General features: G+C 37.2%; 1 protein-coding gene across 27 annotated transcripts in view; it reads right to left on the reverse strand.

Annotated features, from left to right (window-relative positions):
• Sytl5 (synaptotagmin-like 5) overlaps positions 1–23,535 on the reverse strand; it is a 243,631-nt gene that overhangs the window by 18,622 nt on the left and 201,474 nt on the right. For 15 of the 27 annotated variants that reach the window (XM_087599515.1, XM_087599511.1, XM_087599510.1 and 12 more), the window contains 4 exon segments: positions 23,075–23,164; positions 18,566–18,744; positions 17,116–17,215; positions 15,273–15,434 (listed from right to left, as the gene is read on the reverse strand). In XM_087599515.1, coding sequence (XP_087455641.1) covers positions 15,273–15,434; positions 17,116–17,215; positions 18,566–18,744; positions 23,075–23,164 — 531 coding nt within the window. 27 annotated transcript variants of the gene reach the window in all.

Consider the following 23,535-nt stretch of genomic DNA (forward strand, 5'->3'; position numbering starts at 1 on the left):
CAGCCCACAGAATCAAATGTGAAGGACTCATAAGGCTTCACAGAGATGGAAGCCACAAAAATGGGGCCTGTATAGGATTGACCTAGGTCCTCTGCATGTACGTTTTGTTGTTTAACTTTGTGTTCATGTGGGACTTCTAACAGTGTGATTGTGAAATATAACACTCTGACCCTTTTGCTTGATCTTGGGATCCTTTTCCTCCTACGGAGTTGCCTTATCCAGCTTGGATATCAGGGTTTCTGCTTAGTCGTATTATAACTTGTTATGCCATGTTCAGTTTATATACCTGAGAGGCCTTTTCTGTTTTATCGACAGGAAAGGGAGAAGGAATGGATCTTGGGGAGAAGACAGGTGGGGGAGAAAATGAGAGGAGTGAGGCCAGGATGTAATGTATAGGAAAATAATGATAACAATCATGAAAAGAATTGCTCATAGGCTCATATATTTGAATACTTAATCACCAGAGAGTAACACTATTTGTGAAGGATTAGGATATGTGACCTTGTCAGAGTAGGTGTGGCCTGGTTGGAAGTATCATTGGCTTTGAGGTTTCAAATGCCTACTCCAGGCCCTGTCTGTCTCCCAACCACCCCTCTCTTTGCAGACCAGAATGAAGTGCTCAACTACTTCTGCCTCACAATGTCTGCCTATGTGTTACCATGTCCCCTGCCATCATGATAATGGACTAAACCTCTGAAACCATAAGCAAGCCCTCAACTATAATGCTTTCAGCTATAAGAGTTGCCTTGGTCATGGTATTTCTTCACAGCATTACAACAGTGACTAAGACAGGTACCAAAACAAAACATGGACAAAGGACAATATCTTTTATTAGTAGTGTTTGAAAGATTGGTTATTTGAAGACAGAAGAATAAAGCTAGATACTCATCCTATATAAATATAGTATATGATATATAAATAAAAACAAAATAGATAATAAATTTAAGAGTAAAACCTTCAAATAGTAAGACAATGATTGAATAATTTTCAAAATATAGGGGGTTCAGTAGTATTGATTTTATGAAACATTTTTTTGGGAAGGAGATATAAACTCAAAAGTATATGAAAGCAAAACCAAAAAGAAAAATGAATCATATATCATAACATGCAACCAAAAAAATTTAATACTTTGTATGGCTGTGCTTCATCCAAATAAAAGTCTTCATTTGCATTGAATACTAACTTCTGACAGTGATTGGTGTATACACAGTCCTTCATTTGCAAAGTAGTAATATGGTATCTGGTTTAATGTGAGTGCTATGGTTGGTCCAAATACAAGCCTTCATTTATAATGCGTCCTTACTTCTGTCAGTGAACAAATGGAGAATTTTTGATTGGTGCAATAATATTTCATCAACTATAGAGTAGTTATAGTGTGGCTACTTTAAAATGGAGTGCTGTAATTGCTCCACAACCAAGACTTCATTTGCGTTGAATACTTACTTCTGACAGTGATCACTCAGAGAATGCTCTGGTTGATGCATACACAGACACTTATTTGCAAAGCAAAGTCATAGTGCCTGATTTAACCTGAGTGTAGTGATTGGTCCAAATATAATATTTCATTTGCATAGAATGCTTACTTTTGATATTGATCAATTGGGGAATGCTATGAATAGTGGCTACAGAAACCTCATTTGCATAGCAAAGCCATTGTGATTGGTTTAATGTGTACAGTATAATTGGTCCAACAATAAGCCTTCATTTGCAATAAATGCTAACTTATGTATGTGATCAAAAGAAAAAGGCTGAGGTTGCTATACACACAGACCTTGATTTGCATATCAAGTCATTAATGACTGGCTAAATGTGCACGGTGTCATTGCTCCAAAAAGAACACTTCATTTGCACAGAATGCTTACTACTATATATGGTCAAAAGGAGAAGGCTATGAATCATACATACATATACATGCATACGTAGATATACATTTATATACCAAGGTCATTGTGACTCAGTGTGTGGTAGAATTGGTGAAAATACAATCCTTCATTTGCATTGAATCTTTACTTCTGTATGGGGTTAAATAAATAATGCTCAAATTGGTAAATATGCAGAAAATCAATGCATAGCAAAGACATTGTCAATGGTTTCAAGTATGTGGGGTGATTGGTCCACATACAAGCCTTCATTTGCATTGAATCTTTACTTCTATATGTGGCCAAATGGAGAATTCACACAGGCCTTCATTTGCATAGCAAGTCCCTAGTGACTGGGTTAATGTCTATGGGCTGAATGGCCCACATAAAAGCCCTCTATTGCATTGAATGCTTACTTTTATCAAAGAGAGAGTAATCAAAGAGAGAATGTTCTGATATTTGCATACTCAGACCTTCATTTGCATACCATGGCAATACTGTCTGGTTTTACCTGAGTGGTGGGATTGGTTCAAACACAAGCCTTAAATTGCATTGAATGATTACTTCTTTATGGGGTCAAATAAAAATGGTATGACTAGAGCATGTGCAGACCATCATTTGCATAGCAAGGTCATACTGCCTGGTTTAATGTAAGTGGTGTGATTGGTCCAAATACAAGCCTTCATTTGTATTGAATGCTTACTTCTGTACGGAGCCAAATAAAGAATATGATTGGTGCATATACAGACCATCATTTGCATAGCAAGACCATTGTGACTGGCTCAATATGTGTGATGAGGTGGATTGGTCCAAATATAAGCCTTCATTCCCATAAAATGCTTACTACTGTATGTGTCCAAATTAAGAACTCACACAGGCCTTCATTTGCATAGCAAGGCCATAGTAACTGGGTTAGGGTGTTTTGTGATTGGTCCAAGTACAAGCCTTCATTTCCATTGAGTGCTTACTTCTGTATGGGGGACACACAAAGAATGGTCAGATTGGTGCTTCTGTAGACCATCATTTGCATAGCAAGTCCATTGTGACTGGCTTAATACAAGTTGTGGAATGGTCCAAATACAAGCCTATCTTTTAATTGAATGCATACTTCTCTATGTATTGCCAGAGAGAGTGCTATGATAGGTTGATACTCATATCAACATTTGCATACCATGGTGATACTGCCTGTTTTTATGTGAGTGGTGGGATTGGTCCAAATATAACCCTTCATTTGCATTACTTCTGTGTTGTGTCAAATAAAGAATGCTCTGATTGGTGCATATGCATAAAATCAATGCAGAGGAAGGCAATTGTTACCGTACTAATGTGTGTGGAATGATAGACCATTTACAATGCTTCATTTGCATAGAATGCTTACTAGTCTATATGATGAAATGTGGAAGTTTTGATTGGTAGATACACAGAACTTCGTATTTGTGACTGTCTTAATGTTTGCTGTGGTATGAAGGAGAAGGCTTCATTTGCATAGAATGCTTATTTCTGTATGTGGTCAAATGGAGAATTAATAAAACCTTCATTTGCATTGCAAAGTCATTGCAAATGGGTAAATTTGTGGGATGTGATTGGTTCAAATACAAGCCTTCATTTGAATTGAATGCTTACTTCTATATGTTGCCAAATCAACAATGATCTGATTGGTGCATATGTACACCACATTTGCATTGCATGTTCATTGTGACTAAGTTAATGTCTCTGGGCTCATTCGTCCAAATACAAGCCCTGATTTGCATTAAAACATTCAATGCAAGTATTCAAAAAGAGAGTGCTCTGATAAGTGCATATTCAGACCTTCATTTGCATAGCAAGTCTATACTGTCTGGTATAATGTGAGTGGTGGGATTGTTCTAAATACAATTCTTCATTTGCATTGAATGCTTACTTCTGTTAGAAAGTCATATAAAGAATGCTATGATTTGTGTCTATGCACACCATCATCTGCACAGCAATGCCATTGTTACTGGTTTAATATGACTGAAGTGCATGGCCAAATACAATCTTTCATTTGCATTGAATGCTACCTATTCTATGTAATCAAACAAAGAAAAAACTCTGAGAAGTTCATACACAGACCTTCATTTGCATAAGAAGGCCATACAACCTGGTTTAAAGTCAGTGGTAGGATTCGTCCAATACAATCCTTCATTTTGCATTGAACCCATACAGAAGTATGGGGTTAAATAAGGAATGGTATGATTTGTGAATATGCAGACAGACAATGCATAGAGGCCATTGAGACTGTTTTAATGTATGTAGAATGATTGCCCAATATACAAGCCTTCATTTGCATAGAATGCTTACTTCTGTGTGATCAAAAAGAATGCTCTGATAGATTCATACTCAGACCTTCATTTGCATAGCAAGGACATAATGCCTGGTTTAATGTGAGTGGTGGGATTGGTCCAATTATAAGCCTTCATTTGCATTGGATATTTACATCTTTTGGGGTCAAATAAAGAATTCTCTGATTAGTGCCTCTGTAGATCATCATTTGCATAGCAAGGCCATTGTGACTGGTTTAATAGAAGTCATTTGAATGGTCCAAATTCAAGCCTTCATTTGCATAGAATGCTTACTTTTGTATGTCATCATAAGGAGAATGCTGTAAATGGTACATACACAGACCTATATTTCCATAGCAGGGCCACTATTTACCAAATTGAGAAAGATCTGATTGGTGCATTCACAGACCTTCATTTGCATATCAGGGCCATTGTAACTGGGCTAATGTCTCTGGGATGAATGGGCTAAATACAAGCCCTCATTTGCATAGAATGGTTACTTCAGTATGTGTTCAGAAAGAGGGTGCTCTGAAAGGTGCATACTCAGACCTTCATTTGCATAGCAAAGGCATACTGCTTGGCTTAATGTAAATCATGGGATTGGTCCATTAACAAGACTTAATTTACATTGGCTGCTTACCTCTGTTTGGGGCCAAATAAAGAATGCTCGGATTGGTGCCTCTGTAGACCATCATTTGCATAGCAAGCCCATTGTGACTGGCTTAATACATGTTGTGTGAATGGTCCAAATACAACCCTATCTTTTAATTGAATGGTTCCTTCTCGATGTAATTCCAGAGAGAGTGCTATGATAGGTTGATACTCATACCATCATTTGCATACCATGGTGATATTGCCTGTTTTTACGTGAATGGTGTGATTTGTCCAAATACAATCCTTCATTTGCATTATTTCTGTTTTGTGTCAAATAAAGAATGCTCTGATTGGTGCATATGCATAAAATCAATGCAGAGGAAGTCAATTGTTACTGTACTAATGTGTGAGGAATGATAGACCATTTACAATGCTTCATTTGCATAGAATGCTTACTAGTCTATATGATGAAATGTAGAAGTTTTGATTGGTAAGTAGAGTTTAACAAGGCCATTGTGACTGACTTAATATCCTTGCTGTGATTTGATTGGTTGAAAGAGAAGGTTTCATTTGCATATAATGCTTATTTCTGTATGTGTCCAAATGGAGAATTAACAAAACCTTCATTTGCATATCAAGTCCATTGTGAATCGGTTAATGTGTATGACATGATCAGTTCAAATATAAGCCTTCTTTTGAATTGAATGCTTACTTCTATATGTTGCCAATTAGAGTGCATATGTATACCATCATTTGCATTGCATGGCCATTGTGACTAGGTTAATGTCTCTGGCCTCATTCATCCAAATAGAAGCCCTGCTTTGCATTGAATGTTTACTTCTCTATAAGTGCATATTCAGAGCCTTCATTTGCATAGCAAGGCCATACTGCCTGTTTAATGTGAGTGGTCGGATTTCTCAAAATACTATCCTTCATTTGCATTGAATACTTACTTCTATTGGGGGTCAAATAAAGAATCTGATGATTTGCCCTTATGCAGACCAACATTTGCACAGCAATGCTATTGCGACTGGTTTAATATGGCTGGTATGCATGGCCAAATACAATATTTCATTTGCATTGAATGCTTCTATATATAATCAGATAAAGAAAAAGCTCTGAGAGGTTCATACACAGACCTTCATTTGCATAGGAAGGCCATAAAACCCGGTTTAAAGTCAATGGTAGGATTTGTCCAATACAATCCTTCATTTTGCATTGAACCCATATAGAAGTCTGGGGTTAAATAAAGAATAGTATAATTGGTGATTATGCAGACAGACAATGCATAGAGGCTATTGAGACTGTTTTAATGTATGTGGAATGATTGCCCAATATACAAGCCTTCATTTGCATAGAATGCTTACTTCTGTGTGATCAAAAAGAGTGCTCTGATAGGTGAATACTCAGACCTTCATTTGCATAGCAAGGACATAATGCCTGGTTTAATGTCAGTGGTGGGATTGGTCCAATTACAAGCCTTCATTTGCAATGGATACTTATCTCTGTACAGTGTTAAATAAAGAATGCAATGATGGGTGAATATGCATGCAATCAATGCATAGCAAGGCCATTGTGACTGATTTAATGTGGGTGGAATGATTGGCCCATAACAAACCTTCATTTAAATAGAATGTTGACTTGTCTATATGATAAAATGTAGAAATTTAGTTTTCTAAATACACAGATCGTTGCATACATAGCAAGGCCTTTGTGACTGGCTTAATATGTCTGGTAAAGTGTGAATGGTCAAAAAAGAAGCCTTCTATTGCATAGAATGCTTACTTCTGTATGTGGCTAAATGGGGAATTAACACAGACCTTCATTTGCATAGCAGGTCCATGTGAATGGGTTAACGGGTATTGGATAATTGGTCCAAATGCAAGGCCACATTTGCATTGAATGCATACTTCTGCATATTGCCAAATGGAGGAAGATCTGATTGGTGCATACACAGACCATCATTTGCATAGTTCGACCATTGTGATTGGGTTAATGTGTCTGGGATTGGTTGAAATGAAATCCCACATTTGCATTAGATAATTACTTCTGTGGATGGTCACGTAAAGAATGCTCTGATTGGTTCCTACATAGACCATCATTTCCATAGCAATGCCATTGTTACTGGTTTCATGGGTATGGTGTGAATGGTATAATTACAAGCCTTCATTTGCATGGAATGCTTACTTCTTTATGTAATCAGAGTTTCTGGACTGGTTCATACAGAATCCATCATTTGCATAGTGTGGTGATCATGCCTGTTTTAATATGAGTGGTTGGATTGATGGAAATAAAATCCTTAATTTGCATTGGATGCTCACTTCAAATAAAGAATGCTTTGATTGGTTCATATGTATACCATCATTTGTAAAGCAAGTCATTGCTCCAAATATGATCTTCATTTGCATAAAATGCTTACATCTGTCTGTCATCAAAAGGTGAATGTTCTAAATGATTCATACACAGACCTATATTTGCATAGCAGAGCGACTGTTACTGGGTTAATATCTCTGGGCTGCTTGTTCCAAATACAAGCCCTCATTTGCATTGAATACTTACATCAGTACGTGTTCAAAAAGAGTATGCTGTGATAGGTACATACTTAGTCCCTCATTTACATAGCCAGGACATACTCATGGTTAAATGTGAGTTTTGGAATTGGTCCAAATCCAAACCTACATTTGCATTAAATGCTTCCTTCTGTATGGTGTCAAATGAAGAATGCTCTGATGGGTGTGCATACAATCGATCCATTGCAATTGGGACTGATTTAATGCTCGAGGAATGATTGGCCCATAACAAGCCTTCCTTTAAATAGAATGCTGACTTGTCTGTATGATTAAGTGTAGAAGTTTAATTTCCTAAATACACAGATTTTTGCATAGATAGCAAGGCCTTTGTGACTGGTTTACTATGTGTGGTGAGGTGTGATTAGTCGAAAAAGAAACCTTAGTTTGCATAGAATGCTTACTTTTGTATGTTACCAAGTGGAGAGTTAACACAGACCTTTATTTGAATAGCAAGTCCATTGTGAATGGGTTAATGGGTGTGGGATGTTTGGTCCAAATATAGGGCTTCATTTATATTGAATACATACTTCTGTATATTGCCAAACAGAGAAAAATTTGATTGGTGCATACACAGACCTTCATTTGCATAGCTCGACCATTGTGACTGGGTTAATGTCTCTGGGATGATTAGTCCAGATACAAGCCCTCATTTGCATTGAAAGCTTACTTCAGTATATGTTCAGAAAGAGTGTGCTCTTAAAGGTGCATACTCAGACCTTCATTTGCATAGCATAGCAAGGGCATACTGCCTGGTTTAATGTGAGTGATGGAACTGGTCCTATTACAAGCCTTAATTTATATTGGCTGCTTACCTCTGTTTGGTGCCAAATAAAGAATGTTCTAATTGGTGCTTCTGTAGACCATCATTTGCATAGCAAGACCGTTGTGACTGGTTTAATACATGTGTTAATGGTCCAAATACAAGCCTATCTTTGCATTGAATGCTTACTTCTCAATGTAATCTAAAGAGAGTGCTCTGATAGGTTGATACTCAAACCATCATTTGCAAACCACGGTGATATTACCTGTTTTTGTGTGAGTGGTGGGATTCGTCCAAATACAATCCTTCATTTGCATTACTTCTGTTTTGTGTCAATGGATGTTCTCTTTCATGCATGTACATACCATTAATCGATAGGAAGGCAATTGTTACTGAACTGATGTGTGTGGAATAATAAACCATGTACAACCACTAATTTGCATAGAATGCTTACTAGTCTATATGATGAAATGTAGAAGTTTTGATTGGTAGATACACAGAACTTCATATAATTAACAAGACCATTGTGAGTGTCATATTGTTTGCTGTGGTTTGATTGGTTGAAGGAGAAGGCTTCATTTGCATAGAATCCCTACTTCTGTATGTGGCCAAATGGAGAATTAACAAAAACCTTCATTTACATATCGAGGCCATTGTGAATAGATTAATGTTTTCAAGGTGATCCGTTCAAATACAAGGCTTCATTTGAATTGAACGCATACTCCTATATGTTGCTAAATGGATAACGATATGATTGGTGCATATGTAGACAATCATTTTTTTCCAAGTACAAGCCCTGATTTGCATTGAATGTTTACTTCTGTATGTGATCAAAAGAGTGCTCTAATAGGAGCATATTCAGACCTTCATTTGCATAGCAAATCCATGCTGCCTGGTATAATGTGAGTGGTGGAATTGGTCCAATAAAATCCTTCATTTGCATAGAATGCTTACTTCTATATGTGATCAGAAAGGGAGTGCTCTGAGAAGTGCATACTCAGACCTTCATTTGCATAATAAGGCCATACTGCCTGGTTTAATGTGAGTGATAACATTGGTCCAAATACAAGCCTTCATTTGCATTTGCTTAAATCTGTACAGTGCTAAATAGAGAATGCTCTGATGTGTGCATATTCATAGAGTCAATGCATAGCAAGACCATTGTGACTGGTTTATTGTGCATGGAATGATTGGCCCATTTACAAGCCTTCACTTGAATAGAATGCTGACTTATCTATATGATCAAATGTAGAAATTTTGATTCTCAAATACACAAATCGTCGCATAATAGCAAGGCCTTTGTGATTGGCTTAATATATGTGGTGAGGTATGATTGGATGAAACATAAGCCTTCATTTGCATATAATGCTTATTTCTGCATGTTGCCAAGTTGGAATTAACACATCCATTATTTACATAGTAAGTTAATGGGTGTGGGATGGTTGGTCCAAATACAAGACCTCATTAACATTGAATGCTTACTTCTGTATGGGGTCATGTAAAGAATGCTGTGGTGGGTGCATATGTAATCCACCATTTGCATACCATTGTGACTGGTTTAATATGAGTGCAGTAATTGGTCCAAATACAACCTTTCATTTGCATTGAATGGTTCCTTCTGTGTGGGGTCAAATAAAGAATACTTTGATTGGTGTATATGCATTGAAGATCTATGTGAACAGGCCATTGTGACTGGTTTAATGAGTATGGAGTGTTTGGCCCATATAGAACCTTCATTTGTATAGATTGCTTACTTCTTCATGTAGTCAAATTGAGAATTCACAAAGAACTTAATTGGAATAGCAAGGCCATTGTAATTAGTTTAATGTGTGTAGGGTGATTGGTCCAAATATAAGCCCTCATTTGCATTGAATCCTTACTTGTCTATATGATCAAATGTAGAAGTTTTGATTGGTAGATACTCAGACTTTTTTATACATAACAAGGGCATTTTGACTGGTTTAATATGTGAGGGGTGGTGTGATTGGTTGAAAAACAAGCCTTCTTTTACATAGAATGCTTACTTCTCTATGTTGCCAAATGGAAAATTAATATAGACCTTCAATTGTACAGCAAGTCTATTAAGAATGGGTTAATGCGTGGTGATGTGATTGTTTGAAGTAAAAGCCTTCATTAGCATTGAATGCTTATTTCTGTATGTGATCAAAACAAGAACGTTCTGAATGGTGTATACCCAGGCCTTCATTTGCATAGCAAGGCCATTGAGACTGGGTTAATGTGTCCTGTGAATGGTTCAAGTGCAAGCCCTCATTTGCATTGAATGCTTGCTTCTGTATGTGATCAAAATGAGAGTGCTCTTATAGGTACATACTCAGAACTTCAGTTGGATACCATGGCCATACTGCCTTGTTTAATGTGAGTGGTGGGATTGATCCAAATGCTTCATTCTGTATGGTGTCAAATAAAGAATGCTCTGATTGGTGCATAAGGAAGACAATCAAAGCATAGCAAAGCCATTGTGACTGGTTTAATGTGTTTACAGTGATTGGTCCATATACAAACCTTCATTTGCATAGGATGCTTACTAGTCTATATGATCAAATGTAGAAGTATAGATTGGTAGATAGGAAGGCGATTGTTACAGCCTTAATATGGGAGGTATGACACAATTGACCCAAAAACAAGCCCTCATTTGCCTTGAATGCTGACATCTGTATGTCATCAAAAGAAGAATGCTCTAAATGGTGCTTACAAAGACATTAATTTGCATAGCAAGGCAATTGTAACTTGGTTAATATGAATGGTGTGATTCTTCCTAATGCAAGCCTTCATTTGCATTGAATCCTTACTTCTATTTTTAATCAAATGGAGAATATTCTGATAGGTGCATAGCCAGAACTTCATTTGCATAGCAAGTCCAGTTTGACTGGGTAAATGTGTGTGGTGTGGTGTGGTGTGATAGGCGCAAATACAAGCTATCATTTCCATAGAATGCATTTATGTCTGTATATGTCCAAATGGAGAATTCTCATGGATCTTCAATTGTATAGCAAGGCCATTAAGATTCGGTGAGGGTGTTTTGTGATTGGTCCAAATACAAGCCTTCATTTACCTTTAATGATTTCATTTGCATGTGATCAAAAGGAGAATGTTCTAAATGGTGCCTACAGAGATCTTCATTTGCATAGCAAGGCCATTTTGAATGTGTGATTGGTCCAAGGAGAAGCCCTCATTTGCATTGAATGATTACTTCTGTATGTGATCAGAGGGAGAGTGCTCTGATTGGTGCATATTCTGACCGTCATTTGCATAGCAAGGTCCTGCTGCCTGTTTTAATGCCTGTTTTAATGTATTGAGTGGTGGGATTGGTCCAAATACAAGCCTTCATTTGCATTGAACGCTTATTTCTACTTAGGGTCAAATAAAGAATGGTCTGATTGGTGCATATGCATACAATTAATGCATAGAAAGGACATTGTGACTGGCTTAATGTGTTTGGAATGATTGGCTTATATACAAGCCTTCATTTGCATAGGATCCTTACTCTGTATGGTCAAGTATAGAAGTTTTGATTGGTAGATACACAGATCTTCATACACATAACAAGGCCATTGTGACTGGGTTAATATCTGTGGGCTGATTGGTCTAAACATAAGCCTTCATTTGCATAGAATGCTTGCTTTTATGAGATCAAAAAGGGAATGCTCTGAGTGGTGCATAACTAGACCATCATTTGCATAGGAAGTCCATTGTGGCTGGTTTAATGAGTATGGGGTGATTGGTCCAAATACAAGCCTTCATTCGCATGGAATGCTTACTTATGTGTGTGATCAAAAGTTTATTCTTATAGGTGCATACTCTTACCTTCATTTGCATATCATGGCCATACTGACTGGTTTAATTTGAGTGGTGGTATTGGTCCAAATACAAGCCTTCATGTGCATTGAATGCTTATGTATGCATGTGATCAAAAGGTTCACGCTCTAAATAGTGCCTACCTTCATTTGTATAGCAAGGTCATTGTGACTGGGTTAATATCTGTGGGATAATTGGTTCAAATACAAGCCTTCATTTGCATTCAATGCTTACTTCTGTATGTAATCAATCAAATGAAGAATGATCTGATAGGTACATACACAGACCTTCATTGATTTAATCTGAGTGGTTGGACTGGCTTAACACAAGCCTTAATTTGCACTGACTGCTTGCATCTGTGTGTGATCAAAGGTGAATGCTATAAATGGTGCCTACACAGACCTTCATTTGCATAGTAAGCCTATTGTGACTGTGTTAATGTCTGTGGGGTGATTTGTTCCATTGTAACCCTCATTTGCATTGAATGCTTTCTTCTGTACATGTTCAAATGGAGAATGATCTGATTGGTACATATACAGACCTTCATTTGCAGAGCAAGGTCCTGCCTGTTTTAATAGGAGTGGTGGGATTGGTCCAAATATAAACCTTCATTTTCATTGAATGCTTACTTTTGCATCAGGTAAAAAAACAGAGTGCTCTGGTTGGTACATATGCAGATAATCAATGCATACCATGGCCATTGTCACTGCTGTAATGTTTGTGGGGCAATTGGCCCATATACAAGCCTTCATTTGCATAGGATGCTTACTTCTTTATATGATCAAATGTAGAAGGGTTTGATTACTAAATACACAGAACTTGAAATACATAGCAGGGCCATTGTGTCTTGCTTAATATGTGTAGTATCCTGTCATTGGTCCAAATACAAGGCTTCATTTGCATAGAAGGCTTACTGCTGTATGTGGCCAAATGGACAATTCAAATAGACCTTCTTTTGTATAACAAGACCCTACTGACTGGTTTAATTTGAGTGGTGTGATTAGTACAAATACAAGCCTTCATTTGCATTTTTATATGATCACATGAAGAATGTTTTGATTGGTGTATATGCTGACCTTCATTTGCATAGCAAGGCTATTTTGAGATACAATATTAGGGACAATGAAACTATTCTCTCAATTTGTCCTTTTTTCCTACATTCTCTATAGAAGGCTTCCATGCAAGGAATGAGGCTGCAGCCAATGGGTTGGTAGTAGCTATAGACACAGTAGAACATCCTTTGAAAAGCTATCAGAAAAAGCCAGGATTATAGCCAGATCCTTGGCATCTGAAGAGGCATAGATGTGTGGAGAGAAGGGTGAGCTGTCAAAGTATCCAAGAGGCTGGCCATGTTGATTATTGCAAAACTAGTGATACTGTAAAACCAGTGGCCAGCAGCAGTAGCAACAACAACCACCACAGTAACAACAGTGAAAGTGTGGCAGTAGCTGCATCCTGATCAGTGGCCATAACAATACAAATAGAGGAACAGAGTATATAGGCAAGGCCTTTGTATGTGAAATAAAAGAAGCAGAAAGTGTGTGTGTGTGTGTGTGTATGTGTGTATATGCATGTATATAATCAGAATATATATATATATATATATATATATGTATATAATCAGAATAACTTTATGATGTCATGACATTCCTTGCTGGGCAAACCACTTCCTTCTCTATCACATTCATTTCAGTCGTATGCTTACTATTATGTTACACTTAAAAATGTTTAAACTTTATTCCATACAGGCCAAATACATATCCTAAAATATTTATAACTTATTTCCATCAACTTTAAGATCAGTAGTTTAACTCAACCAGCAAGTTGAATTTAATTTCTAAGTCTCAGCTTCTTCATATGTAAAATAGGGAGAACTTACCTCATGGGGTTGTGATGACTATGTACTAGCACTGACTGTTGCCACTAATGGTGATATAGGGAACTTCATTTCAGTATTCTCTGTAGTATTGTTTATTTTTCCATTAGTACACTTTATTGGGTCTGATTTCTTTTGTGGCAATCTTACCATTAGGACCAGAATATGTTGTAAATGTTTTTATCCTAACCAATGCTTATTACTGCACCAATGAGTCATTAGGGGAAAGAATAATAGAATTAGAGTTAAAAGATCCAGGCAAGCCAAAGGCATTGTTTTGACTATTGAAGAGGAAAAAACTTTCTCTTTTTCTGGACTGCATATACAGAGTAGAGAGCTATTGCCTACTTATATCTAATAGTGTACAGGTTCATCATATGTAGAGCTAGGAAAGGTCAAGAATATGTGAACCCTGAAAAGAAGCCAAAGAAGAGTAGAAAGTCAAGAAACTCCAGGGTCTAGTTGGGATGTGCCAATCTGGACCAAACTGCTAATCAATGCAAATATTTCCAAACTTTTTAGTGACAGCTTCCAGTGTGCCTAATCGAATGCTGACCAATTTACAGAAAATGCTTATTCAAACATAATGTCAGCTGAGAGGGAAAAGCACTTCAGATACCCCAGGTCTCAGAGCTGTTAGCAACAGTTACCATTCTAATGAATATGTTACAAATTAGAATACCAAGGTTTAAGAAATAACTTTCCCTAGATTGCATAGGCATTTCAAAGCTATGTGGAAACCAATGCTAATTACAGTTCAGTTTTTACCAAATGTTTTTTCTTTTCCTTCCTTCCTTCCTCCGTTTCTTTTCTTTCTTTCTTCCTTCCTTTCTCTCTTTCTTTCTTTCTGTCACTACATATAAGGAATAGTCATAGGCAGCACAAGTGTAACTTTTTCATTTTCCTTCTCACTTAGAAACTGACTATAAATGTGAAGAAAATTTAGTTGCTTGTAACGAATCCAAGCCACTGTTGTTCTAGGACTGAACATGCTAGATTATATTGGCTAGACTGTATTGACTTTTTATGAACCCCCAAAGTAAAAATATTTAAGATAGTGATCATTTTCTCATGTGAGCCTTAGCTATTCCTTAACTATTTCCTTAACTATTCCTGCTTATCTGTAAATTGTAAAGAATGAGAAAGAAAGATAATATTTTGAGATTAGTCGTGCTCTATGAATTTGATTTTGATGGCATAAAAAGACTTTCATGTTCTAATGGGATCATATAATGTGGTCTTTTTAGCAATCCATGGAAATCTTCGATGGATAAATGGATTTCAGTAATAAAATTCACTCATGCATGATTACATGTCTTCTTATAATATATATGTAACTATTAAGAGCTTCTAAAATAATGGATTTATAACATCTCTCAAAAATTTAGTAATCTTTGCAGATTATTACTTGAAATTTAGAAGCCTTCAGCTTCTTCAGACCTGGGACATAAGTTTGGCTCAAATTTGTCTCATTGTATAGCGAGAAGTATTTCCTACCTTGGGCTGAAGCACAAACCATTCATCACATGGATTTTCGAAGTTCCATGAGTCAAAAGCAATCTCCACCTCTCCAAGGAAACTGTTGCGTCCAAACCGATCGTAGTGCCAGACTGAGAGCTGCAGAGTTCTTGTTTCCAGCTGGGTGTGGCTGATAGTATACTACAAATAAGATTGAAAACAGCACACTCTGCAAGAAGGGGTTTATCTAGTTGTAAGCAGGCTGTAATTTGCTTCACTAATTTTCAGACCATAGGCACCAAACTTATGCTGCGAAAACACATTTTAGGTTATATCTAGTTAAGAAATATGTATGTATAAATATATTTAAATATTATTATATATTGTTATTTCTATTTCTTTATACAATTTATTGTAGGGATCAGCACGCTTCAAAGACAATATGAAAGTGTTAGGTGGTGAAGAAGCCCCTTTCCAATTTTACCCGTTTGTTTTTGTTTTTCTCATGTCTACCTCATAAATTCAGGTTTAATATAATAATAATCCAACTTACTTATTCATAATAAAAATCCTTAAATCTGGAAGATTATTAACATGAGAAATTTGTAGTCTAAGCTTCACAAAGCACAGTGTGAGTGCAAGGTTAAAAAAAAATCTACACACAGGTTGAACAGAAAGTAGGTATTATGGGCTTGCTTTTTCCCCCCAGAAGAATGTTAACCGGGGACATGACCACACACACTCTCATCTGTTGTTCTGTATATCCATCTGGGTCATATGTCAGACTGACTGATTTCTGAGCTTGGCTTGGTGTGTATTCCTGTCCCATCTGTTACTAGCAGATTGACTTTGATGCTTTGCTCCCTGAATTTCTCTGTCACTGCGTTTATATAGTCTGCTTGGGCTCATCTTTGCTATCCTATTATGACTGCTGGATTTACACTCAGCTTGTGTTTGTTCATTTTCATTTGGTCTGTTTTAATATTGGCCCCTGCTTCTGCATATATCTCTACAGATACACATAGGCTACTGGCTTTCTTCTATAGCTATAGTGTATTACCTACACTGTAATAGACTCTGAACCCTTTATTCTGGGCATAAGTCCATACATTTTTCCATGATTAGCAACATATTTTATCCTTCCTTTGTTTGTCTTATCAGGCAAGATGGATTCAGGGTGAGAAAAGGGATTGTTGGTGGCTATTCTAATTTCTTTAGAATTTAGAACCTAAAGTCTGATTTGTGTTTAACCTAGGAATTTCCTGAGACTTCTTAAATCTGAGTTTACATTGCTAGTGCACATTGTCCACACAGCTGTACTTAGTCAAACTCTGAGATCCTAATGAGAAACAGTATACAACCATTCTTAGCAGTGCAATAAATACATACAAAGTGACAATACCCCAATAAGACTCCAGGAAAGCAGATTTCTCAAATGTGCAGCATATTTTGTTACAAGATGTATCTAGCAGGCTAGATATAATTTGCAATTTTAATGGATCATTACAAATGGTTAAGGTATAACCATAGCCAGAGCAGAGCATGAACCAAGCATAAATAGTTTGTTTTTCTTTTCCAAACCCTTCTAAGAAATCTAATACCATTCAAAATCTTGTTTTCGAAGACACACACACAAGTTTTGAAGTGGCATATTTAGTTATTTTTTTTCTTTTTGGCTTGTTTGTATTTTGATACAAGGCCTGGTCTCAATCTAGGCTGGTCTCATTTTGTAGGCCAGGCTTGTTTGGATGTCACTATGCTATCTCAAGCTAGCCTTGAACTCTTAAAAGTATTCATGTCTCAATCTTCTTGCCTGTAGTTAATTCTAACCAACCTCTAATGAGGTTCTAATTAACCTGTTCCTATGTTAGTATTTATTTACCTTTAATGTTTCATTGAATTCTGGATTGGTACCTGTCCTGATTTTGGTCTTTCGCTTATTGTTTCGGGTCTTGTCTGGAAGAAGGTATGACTTGACATAACTGTAAATAACAAAGGATAAAAATCATCATTTGCAAATATACTTTGCTAGAAATATTCCAGGATTTAAGTTAGAAAAGGGAATGGGCAAGTGAATAAAAGAGATGGGAATGAAGAAACTTTAGTTTGTATAATAGGATATCATAAATATAACTCTAGGCTTTCTATAATTAAGAAACGGTGGTAAATATTGGTAGAGAACAGGCTTTGGCATCAAGCAAAGTTATGTGGGAGCACCCAGGCATCGTTCCTTTTGATAGCCTTGGGGTTTTACACTTCTCTGTATTTGTTTCCTCACATGTGAATAGAGGGATGGTAACAATACCATCCCACAGAACACACAAGGAGCTTCTGTACTGCACTACTGCATAAGTGCCATCTACTAACATCAATAGTCTCACAACCTTTTCTGGGGATACATGGCTCTTCATGACCAGCCCTATCTCCTGACGTCAGGACATAGACCACTGGAGAGAACTAATGAAAAGAAACAGTTAAAAGGAAGAAATGGAAAATGACAAATTTACAGTTCAACCCAATACCTTGGTTTGTGCTAGCTAGCTATTTTAGAAACCTCTTGGGACAGGGACATGAGAGTAGACAGAGACACGCACAAGAGTGAACCATATTATACCAGAGTTCTGAAGCACATGTGTTAGAATTTCAGGTGGTTCCTTTCCATGATGGCCCAAAATAATTATATTTGTCACTTAGCCACTTTAAATCTAGACAGTGAGAAGTGAATAAGTAGTCACACCACTAACTGAGGAGCTATTCGTAAATGATAGATTTTGGAAGAGAGAAAATGGCTTTCTTCAATGGAGTGACACTGGGTATAACCTAGTATACTCCAAGGGCGGCCTCATGCTTAAGAGTAGTTGGTCAACTCCGTGTTCTTTGTGTGTGTGTGTATATGTGTGTGTGTGTGTGTGTGTGTGTGTGTGTGTGTTTTCACCCGTGCGTGCGTGTGCATGCTTTCTTTTTTTCTGAAAGAAAGAACATGAAGTTCACAGGGGGATCTGGGAGGTTCAGGAGAAGAAAAAATGTAATTAAAATATATTGTATATAATTTTTAAAAACAATTAGCACGATACTCTGAAGACATCCTGGTGTATATATCAGCTTGTGTCCACCATGAGCGGCCTCTGTGCAAGCTAAAATTTGTTACTCCTGAATCATATCACAGCTTCTTTCAAATCAAGTAACCAAGGATACAAACATCATCCTCATACTTCAGAAGAGCAGAAGAGTTCTTAATTGAAGGAAATCTTTAACCTCTTCTGAAAAGGAAGTGTGCAAGCAGATGGACAAGGCAGCCCTAGAGACAGTAGAGAGGCATCCTATGTGCTTACGCATCTGTCCTCTGTTTCTTTTCATCTCCGATGGCCAGGTTTCTGCAGTTCTTGACAAAAATGTATAGCCCGCCAGTTTTGTAGCAGTAGCTGATGTGGAGAAGAATCTCACCGGTGACTTTCACATTGCCATAGTCTCCCGTTTCACTGTAAACACTCATCATGCTGTTAAGGCTAGTCTGAAAAAAAAAAGATGACAGAAGTGGCCCAGTGCTATTCTAAGGCTCTAGTCACAGAATCCACCCCCGTTAATCAATTTCAATTGCTGTTGGAACTAGCAGGGGAGTCAAAGGGAAAGAAAGAAAGTCACTAGCTTTGCTTGTTTTGCTGGTGGTACATAAAATTCTAACCTGAAAAGAATACTGCATTTAGCTCTATTAGTAAGGGAGGCAGGAAGTTTGCTGAAAGAGGAAACATCTCCTTTGGGCTAGCTGAAATCTTTTATTCGTATCTTCTAATGAGTGTGGAGTCATTTAGTGATTTCTAATATAATCTTGTTTCTTCATCCCTGTCATTATCTGCCTTCTGCTGCTAGACCCAAGTGAAATCTATTTAAATATCTAGAATTTAATGATCAAGACAAAGAAGAGCTCATTCCTTATTATGAGTTAACAGAGATCTTAAAGTGTCTCTCTCTACACTTACATGGTGTATGTCATCACTCCTGGGGGAACCACAGCTGCAGCCTTAACAAAGGTATGGGAGGACATCCTATGCTCACCAGGCTAACTTAGCTGTGTGGTTACATAGATAGTCCATGACCCATAGCTTTGATATTCCATGGAGTAGTAATGAGCAAAACACAGCACAAAACAATTAAGTACCTCAAATAATCAAAAACATAAAAAAACATAAACATAAAAAATCTATAAGGATGAATAATGATTTTTGTCAAGATATTTTTTTTGAGCCAAAGGCCAGTTAGATTTTATTTCTTATGTACATGCATTCAAAAATATACTTATAAGCACATGAAGTAGTTGTAAATTGCAATTACACATACACTCAATTACCGGAGTTATCATTCTTCATGTATACCAAATCCTTCCCTTGGACTAATATGAATATTTTGAAAAATTATAGTATCACTTAAAACAGCAGAAAAATCTAAAGTTTATATATTAGAAATAAATTTATTTTTTTAGACTACACTCAAATATTATTGGCTCATAGCTCAGTTAAGAAAATTATTAACTCATATTCATTCTCTGCTTCACACACACACACACACACACACACACACACACACACACACCACTCATTCACTCTTCATTGTCAAGATATTTTTAACATGAGATCCATGAGTACTAGAAACAAAGACTCTATCTTAGCAACATGATGGACACAAAAGATCAGTAACATTTGCGAATGATGCAGTAGCTTCATAACCTCTCTTTCACCATTGAGAAGCAAGGACTATAGCAGTCCAAAGAGGTGAGAGTTGAGATTTGTTTAGACAGGTATGTAGACATGAAAACCATACATGGAATATGTGTCATATATCATATCTGGATATATGAGTGTATAAATCATGTGTGGATATATGAATGTATCTATGTATCTTTCTATTTATCTTACTATGTGTCTGTCTGTCTATGAATGGATTTTATTGTTATTGTTTTAGAAAGCCTTTTGTATTTCAAATATGATACAGTTCTTCAAGGAAGAGGATGTACCTGACTTAGCTCATAATCTCTTTTAAGCTGAAGTCAAAGGTAAGAATAATTCAAGAATTCTAAAGTTGCATACGAGCTTTTTCTTAGAGAGCCAATAAGTAACCAAATTTGCTTTTCCTATTCTTAAAATATTGCAACATGAATTTTAAACTTTAACTACATAACAAATTACCTGAGGATCATTTTTAAATGGAGATTTAGTCTGGGATAGTCTGGCATTTTAAAATGTTGACAATCAGCTAGGAATTAAAGACCCAAATTATGTGTGTTTGTATCCCAGAATACTACTGTAAATTCATGGGCATATCATTGAAAATTTGAAAGGAAAACACAGCACCCATCAGACATGATACAGAGGAGGCAAGGTACTTACTAGCAGTTTGCAGTGTTATTATGAATTCCTATTTGTGATATGCTGAGCTTTTGATAATTTCTTCAACCTAAAACAAAATTTCATTACACACACACACACACACACACACACACACACACACATATAATACATGTTCATCATCTCAGAACTTAGGAGACAGAGCCAGAATGTTATTGAGTTTTCTAAAACACAATGAACTGTCTCAAATACAATGAACCAAGCCAAAAAGTCAGAAACAAAATGTTAATGTTGAATGGTGCTCTGGCTGGTTTTATGTGTCAACTTGACACAAGCTGGAGTTGTCACAGAGAAAGGAGCCTCAGTTGAGGAAATGCCTCCATGAAACTCGGCTGTAAGGCATTTTCTCAACTAGTGGTCTTGGGAGGAGAACCCAGTCCATTGTGGATGGTGCCATCCCTGGGTTCTATAAGAGAGCAAGCTGAGCAAAGCAGGGGAAGCAAGCCAGTAAGAAACATCCCTCCATGGCCTCTGCATCAGCTCCTGCTTCCTGACCTGCTTGAGTTCCAGTCCTGACTTCCTTTGGTGATGAACACCAACTTGGAAATGTAGGCTGAATTAACCCTTTCCTCCCCAACTTGCTTCTTGGTCATGATGTTTGTGCAGGAATCGAAACCCTAAGTCAAATGGCAAGTGAACATGGTAATAGTTGTGAGATTCTAAGATATGACGCACTATACAGTACTCAGCAGGTTCACTGATCCCATTAGGAGTAAGTAACAGAATGACTTAAGAACAGAATAAAATGTTTACCTGAATTATTTTTTCAAATAGTTATTAAGTTCAAAAGAGATTATTAAGTTTTGGGGAAAATGAGACCGTACTTTTAACCTAGGAGTTACATGAGAGAATAACCAAAATGTTAGGAACTCTATAAACTGAGAAAGTTTGGGATCCAAGGTTTTACAGTAGTGTTAATCCATGGACAATGCCATGTTTCAAGTATTAAGAGTGTCATGAATCACTCTCAACCATATTACAGAAGGAAAAGCTCTGGTTCACTAATCTGTTAGCCATAGCAAGTCATGGAGGAAAGGTCTGGGTTTCTAGTCAAATGTCCTGTAGATCACAGTCACTACAACTGACTTTTTCAACACATCCCATCCCTCTGTAGCTATATAATCAAAGAGGGATGAGGGCATCCTATGATTAGAAGAAAATTTAAGAAGTTACAAAATCCGAGACTTGGGAGGATCTAACATAATTATGACAATTGTACTGCTAACAACCCCTTTTTTGTTTATCAAGAGATGGTTGCAACTTAAAATGGGGATGCTTGGGGTTGGGGAATTAGCTCAGTGGTAGAGCGCTTGCCTAGCGAGCGCAAAGCCCTGGGTTCGGTCCCCAGCTCTGGAAAAAAAAGAAAAAAGAAAAAAAGAAAAAAAAAATGGGGATGCTTACGTGCCTTTTGCCTGGTACTCAGACCATCACATTTACTAAACTAGAACACTGCAGATGTGTTAGCTCATAAATTCCTTCCAAAGGGAGTATCTGGCTATTTACAAGATAGAAAACAGGTAGAACTTTTCATCCAACCATATTTCCCAAACGACGGAACTGGTGCAGCATGGCTGGGAAGAAGGAAATAACGAAGGTGAAAACTCACAGTGTCTGAGTCAGCATCAGGCACATGTAGGTAGCTCCTCTTCCTATCAGATCCTGCTTGGGAGCTCTTTAAGGATGCCAGCCAATGACCAAAAGAAAAGGCGTATTAGAGCATAGAAATCAGAGGAGCAAAGAAATGCACAGATAATAGAACTAGATACAATGACATGCGGGTTGGTAGGAGCCTGTTCTCAAGGGAGATCTTCAATTCAAGGTAAGAGCAGAATTTTCCCTGCAGACAGGCGGGGTGCTCTAGAGAGGATTTTGTTTGTTGTTTGCCTACGTGTTTGCTTGTTTTGTTTGTTGAGTAGGAAAGGAAGCTGAGTAGGGGTGTGTTGTAGTAGTATGGTTGACAGGAGTGTAGAGAGCAGTTGGGGTGCTGAGAGAATGGCAGGAGGGAAACTTATCAACAGAACTGGAATAGTCTGTAGGCTTGAGATGACTGGACATTAAAGTAGAAAATGAAGACATTTAAGAATTTCTTCAGGTATTTATGAAACAATTGAGTATGTTTATAGGAGTACAAAATGACTCAGACAACTGTCATTGGTCATATCATGGTATCTTCTTCACCACTTAATTCTTTATGCTGGGAGTCTTCAAACTCCTCTTATCCAGTTCTTTATAAATGGGAATGAAGTGAGTTCCAAAGCTGTGTAAGGATCATGGACAAAGAAGTAAGGATGTAGGAATCAGAGTAGAGGGTAAGTTGTTTTGAAGGCATGGAGAAAGCAGGAACCTACAATAGCTTTGGACATACGATCATACCTTCCCATTTCTTTTGAAAAGGTACTGGGAATGAACAAGAGAAAGAAAGATTCTGTTAAGAGTGCTTACAGTTGACAGGCCACTTGCCAGACTGTGGGTATTTGCAGAAAACCTGGAGGACACTAAGTCCACACCATCTTCTGTGTCTTCTAAGGAATTCTAGGAGAGGAGGAAAAGACAATGCCTTAGTTTATTTCTATCCTAGGAAACTTTCTTTTACATGAAAAAAAAAGATTTATTTCACAGATACTCAGAAAATCAAGGAAAACCAAAGAAATCAACTCTCAGGTTTAGGTTTTTGTTCATCTCAATTACCAAATCAAAGAAGTAGACAGGGCCAGGGCATTGTGGGTAGTCTTTTTTCCTAGTAATGCTTGCTTGATGGAAAGGACATAAAATTTAGAATGGCACAGAACTGGGTTTAATTCCTACCTCTCTGGTCTCTGAGGCAATCCAATTTAGATAATACACTTAAGGTATTTTTACATAAAACTTGCCCCACCCCATACACACTTTCCCTCACACAAACT

This window comes from Rattus norvegicus, chromosome X, assembly GCF_021556685.1.
Source record: "Rattus norvegicus strain SHRSP/BbbUtx chromosome X, alternate assembly SHRSP_T2T, whole genome shotgun sequence".
NCBI lineage: Eukaryota > Metazoa > Chordata > Mammalia > Rodentia > Muridae > Rattus > Rattus norvegicus.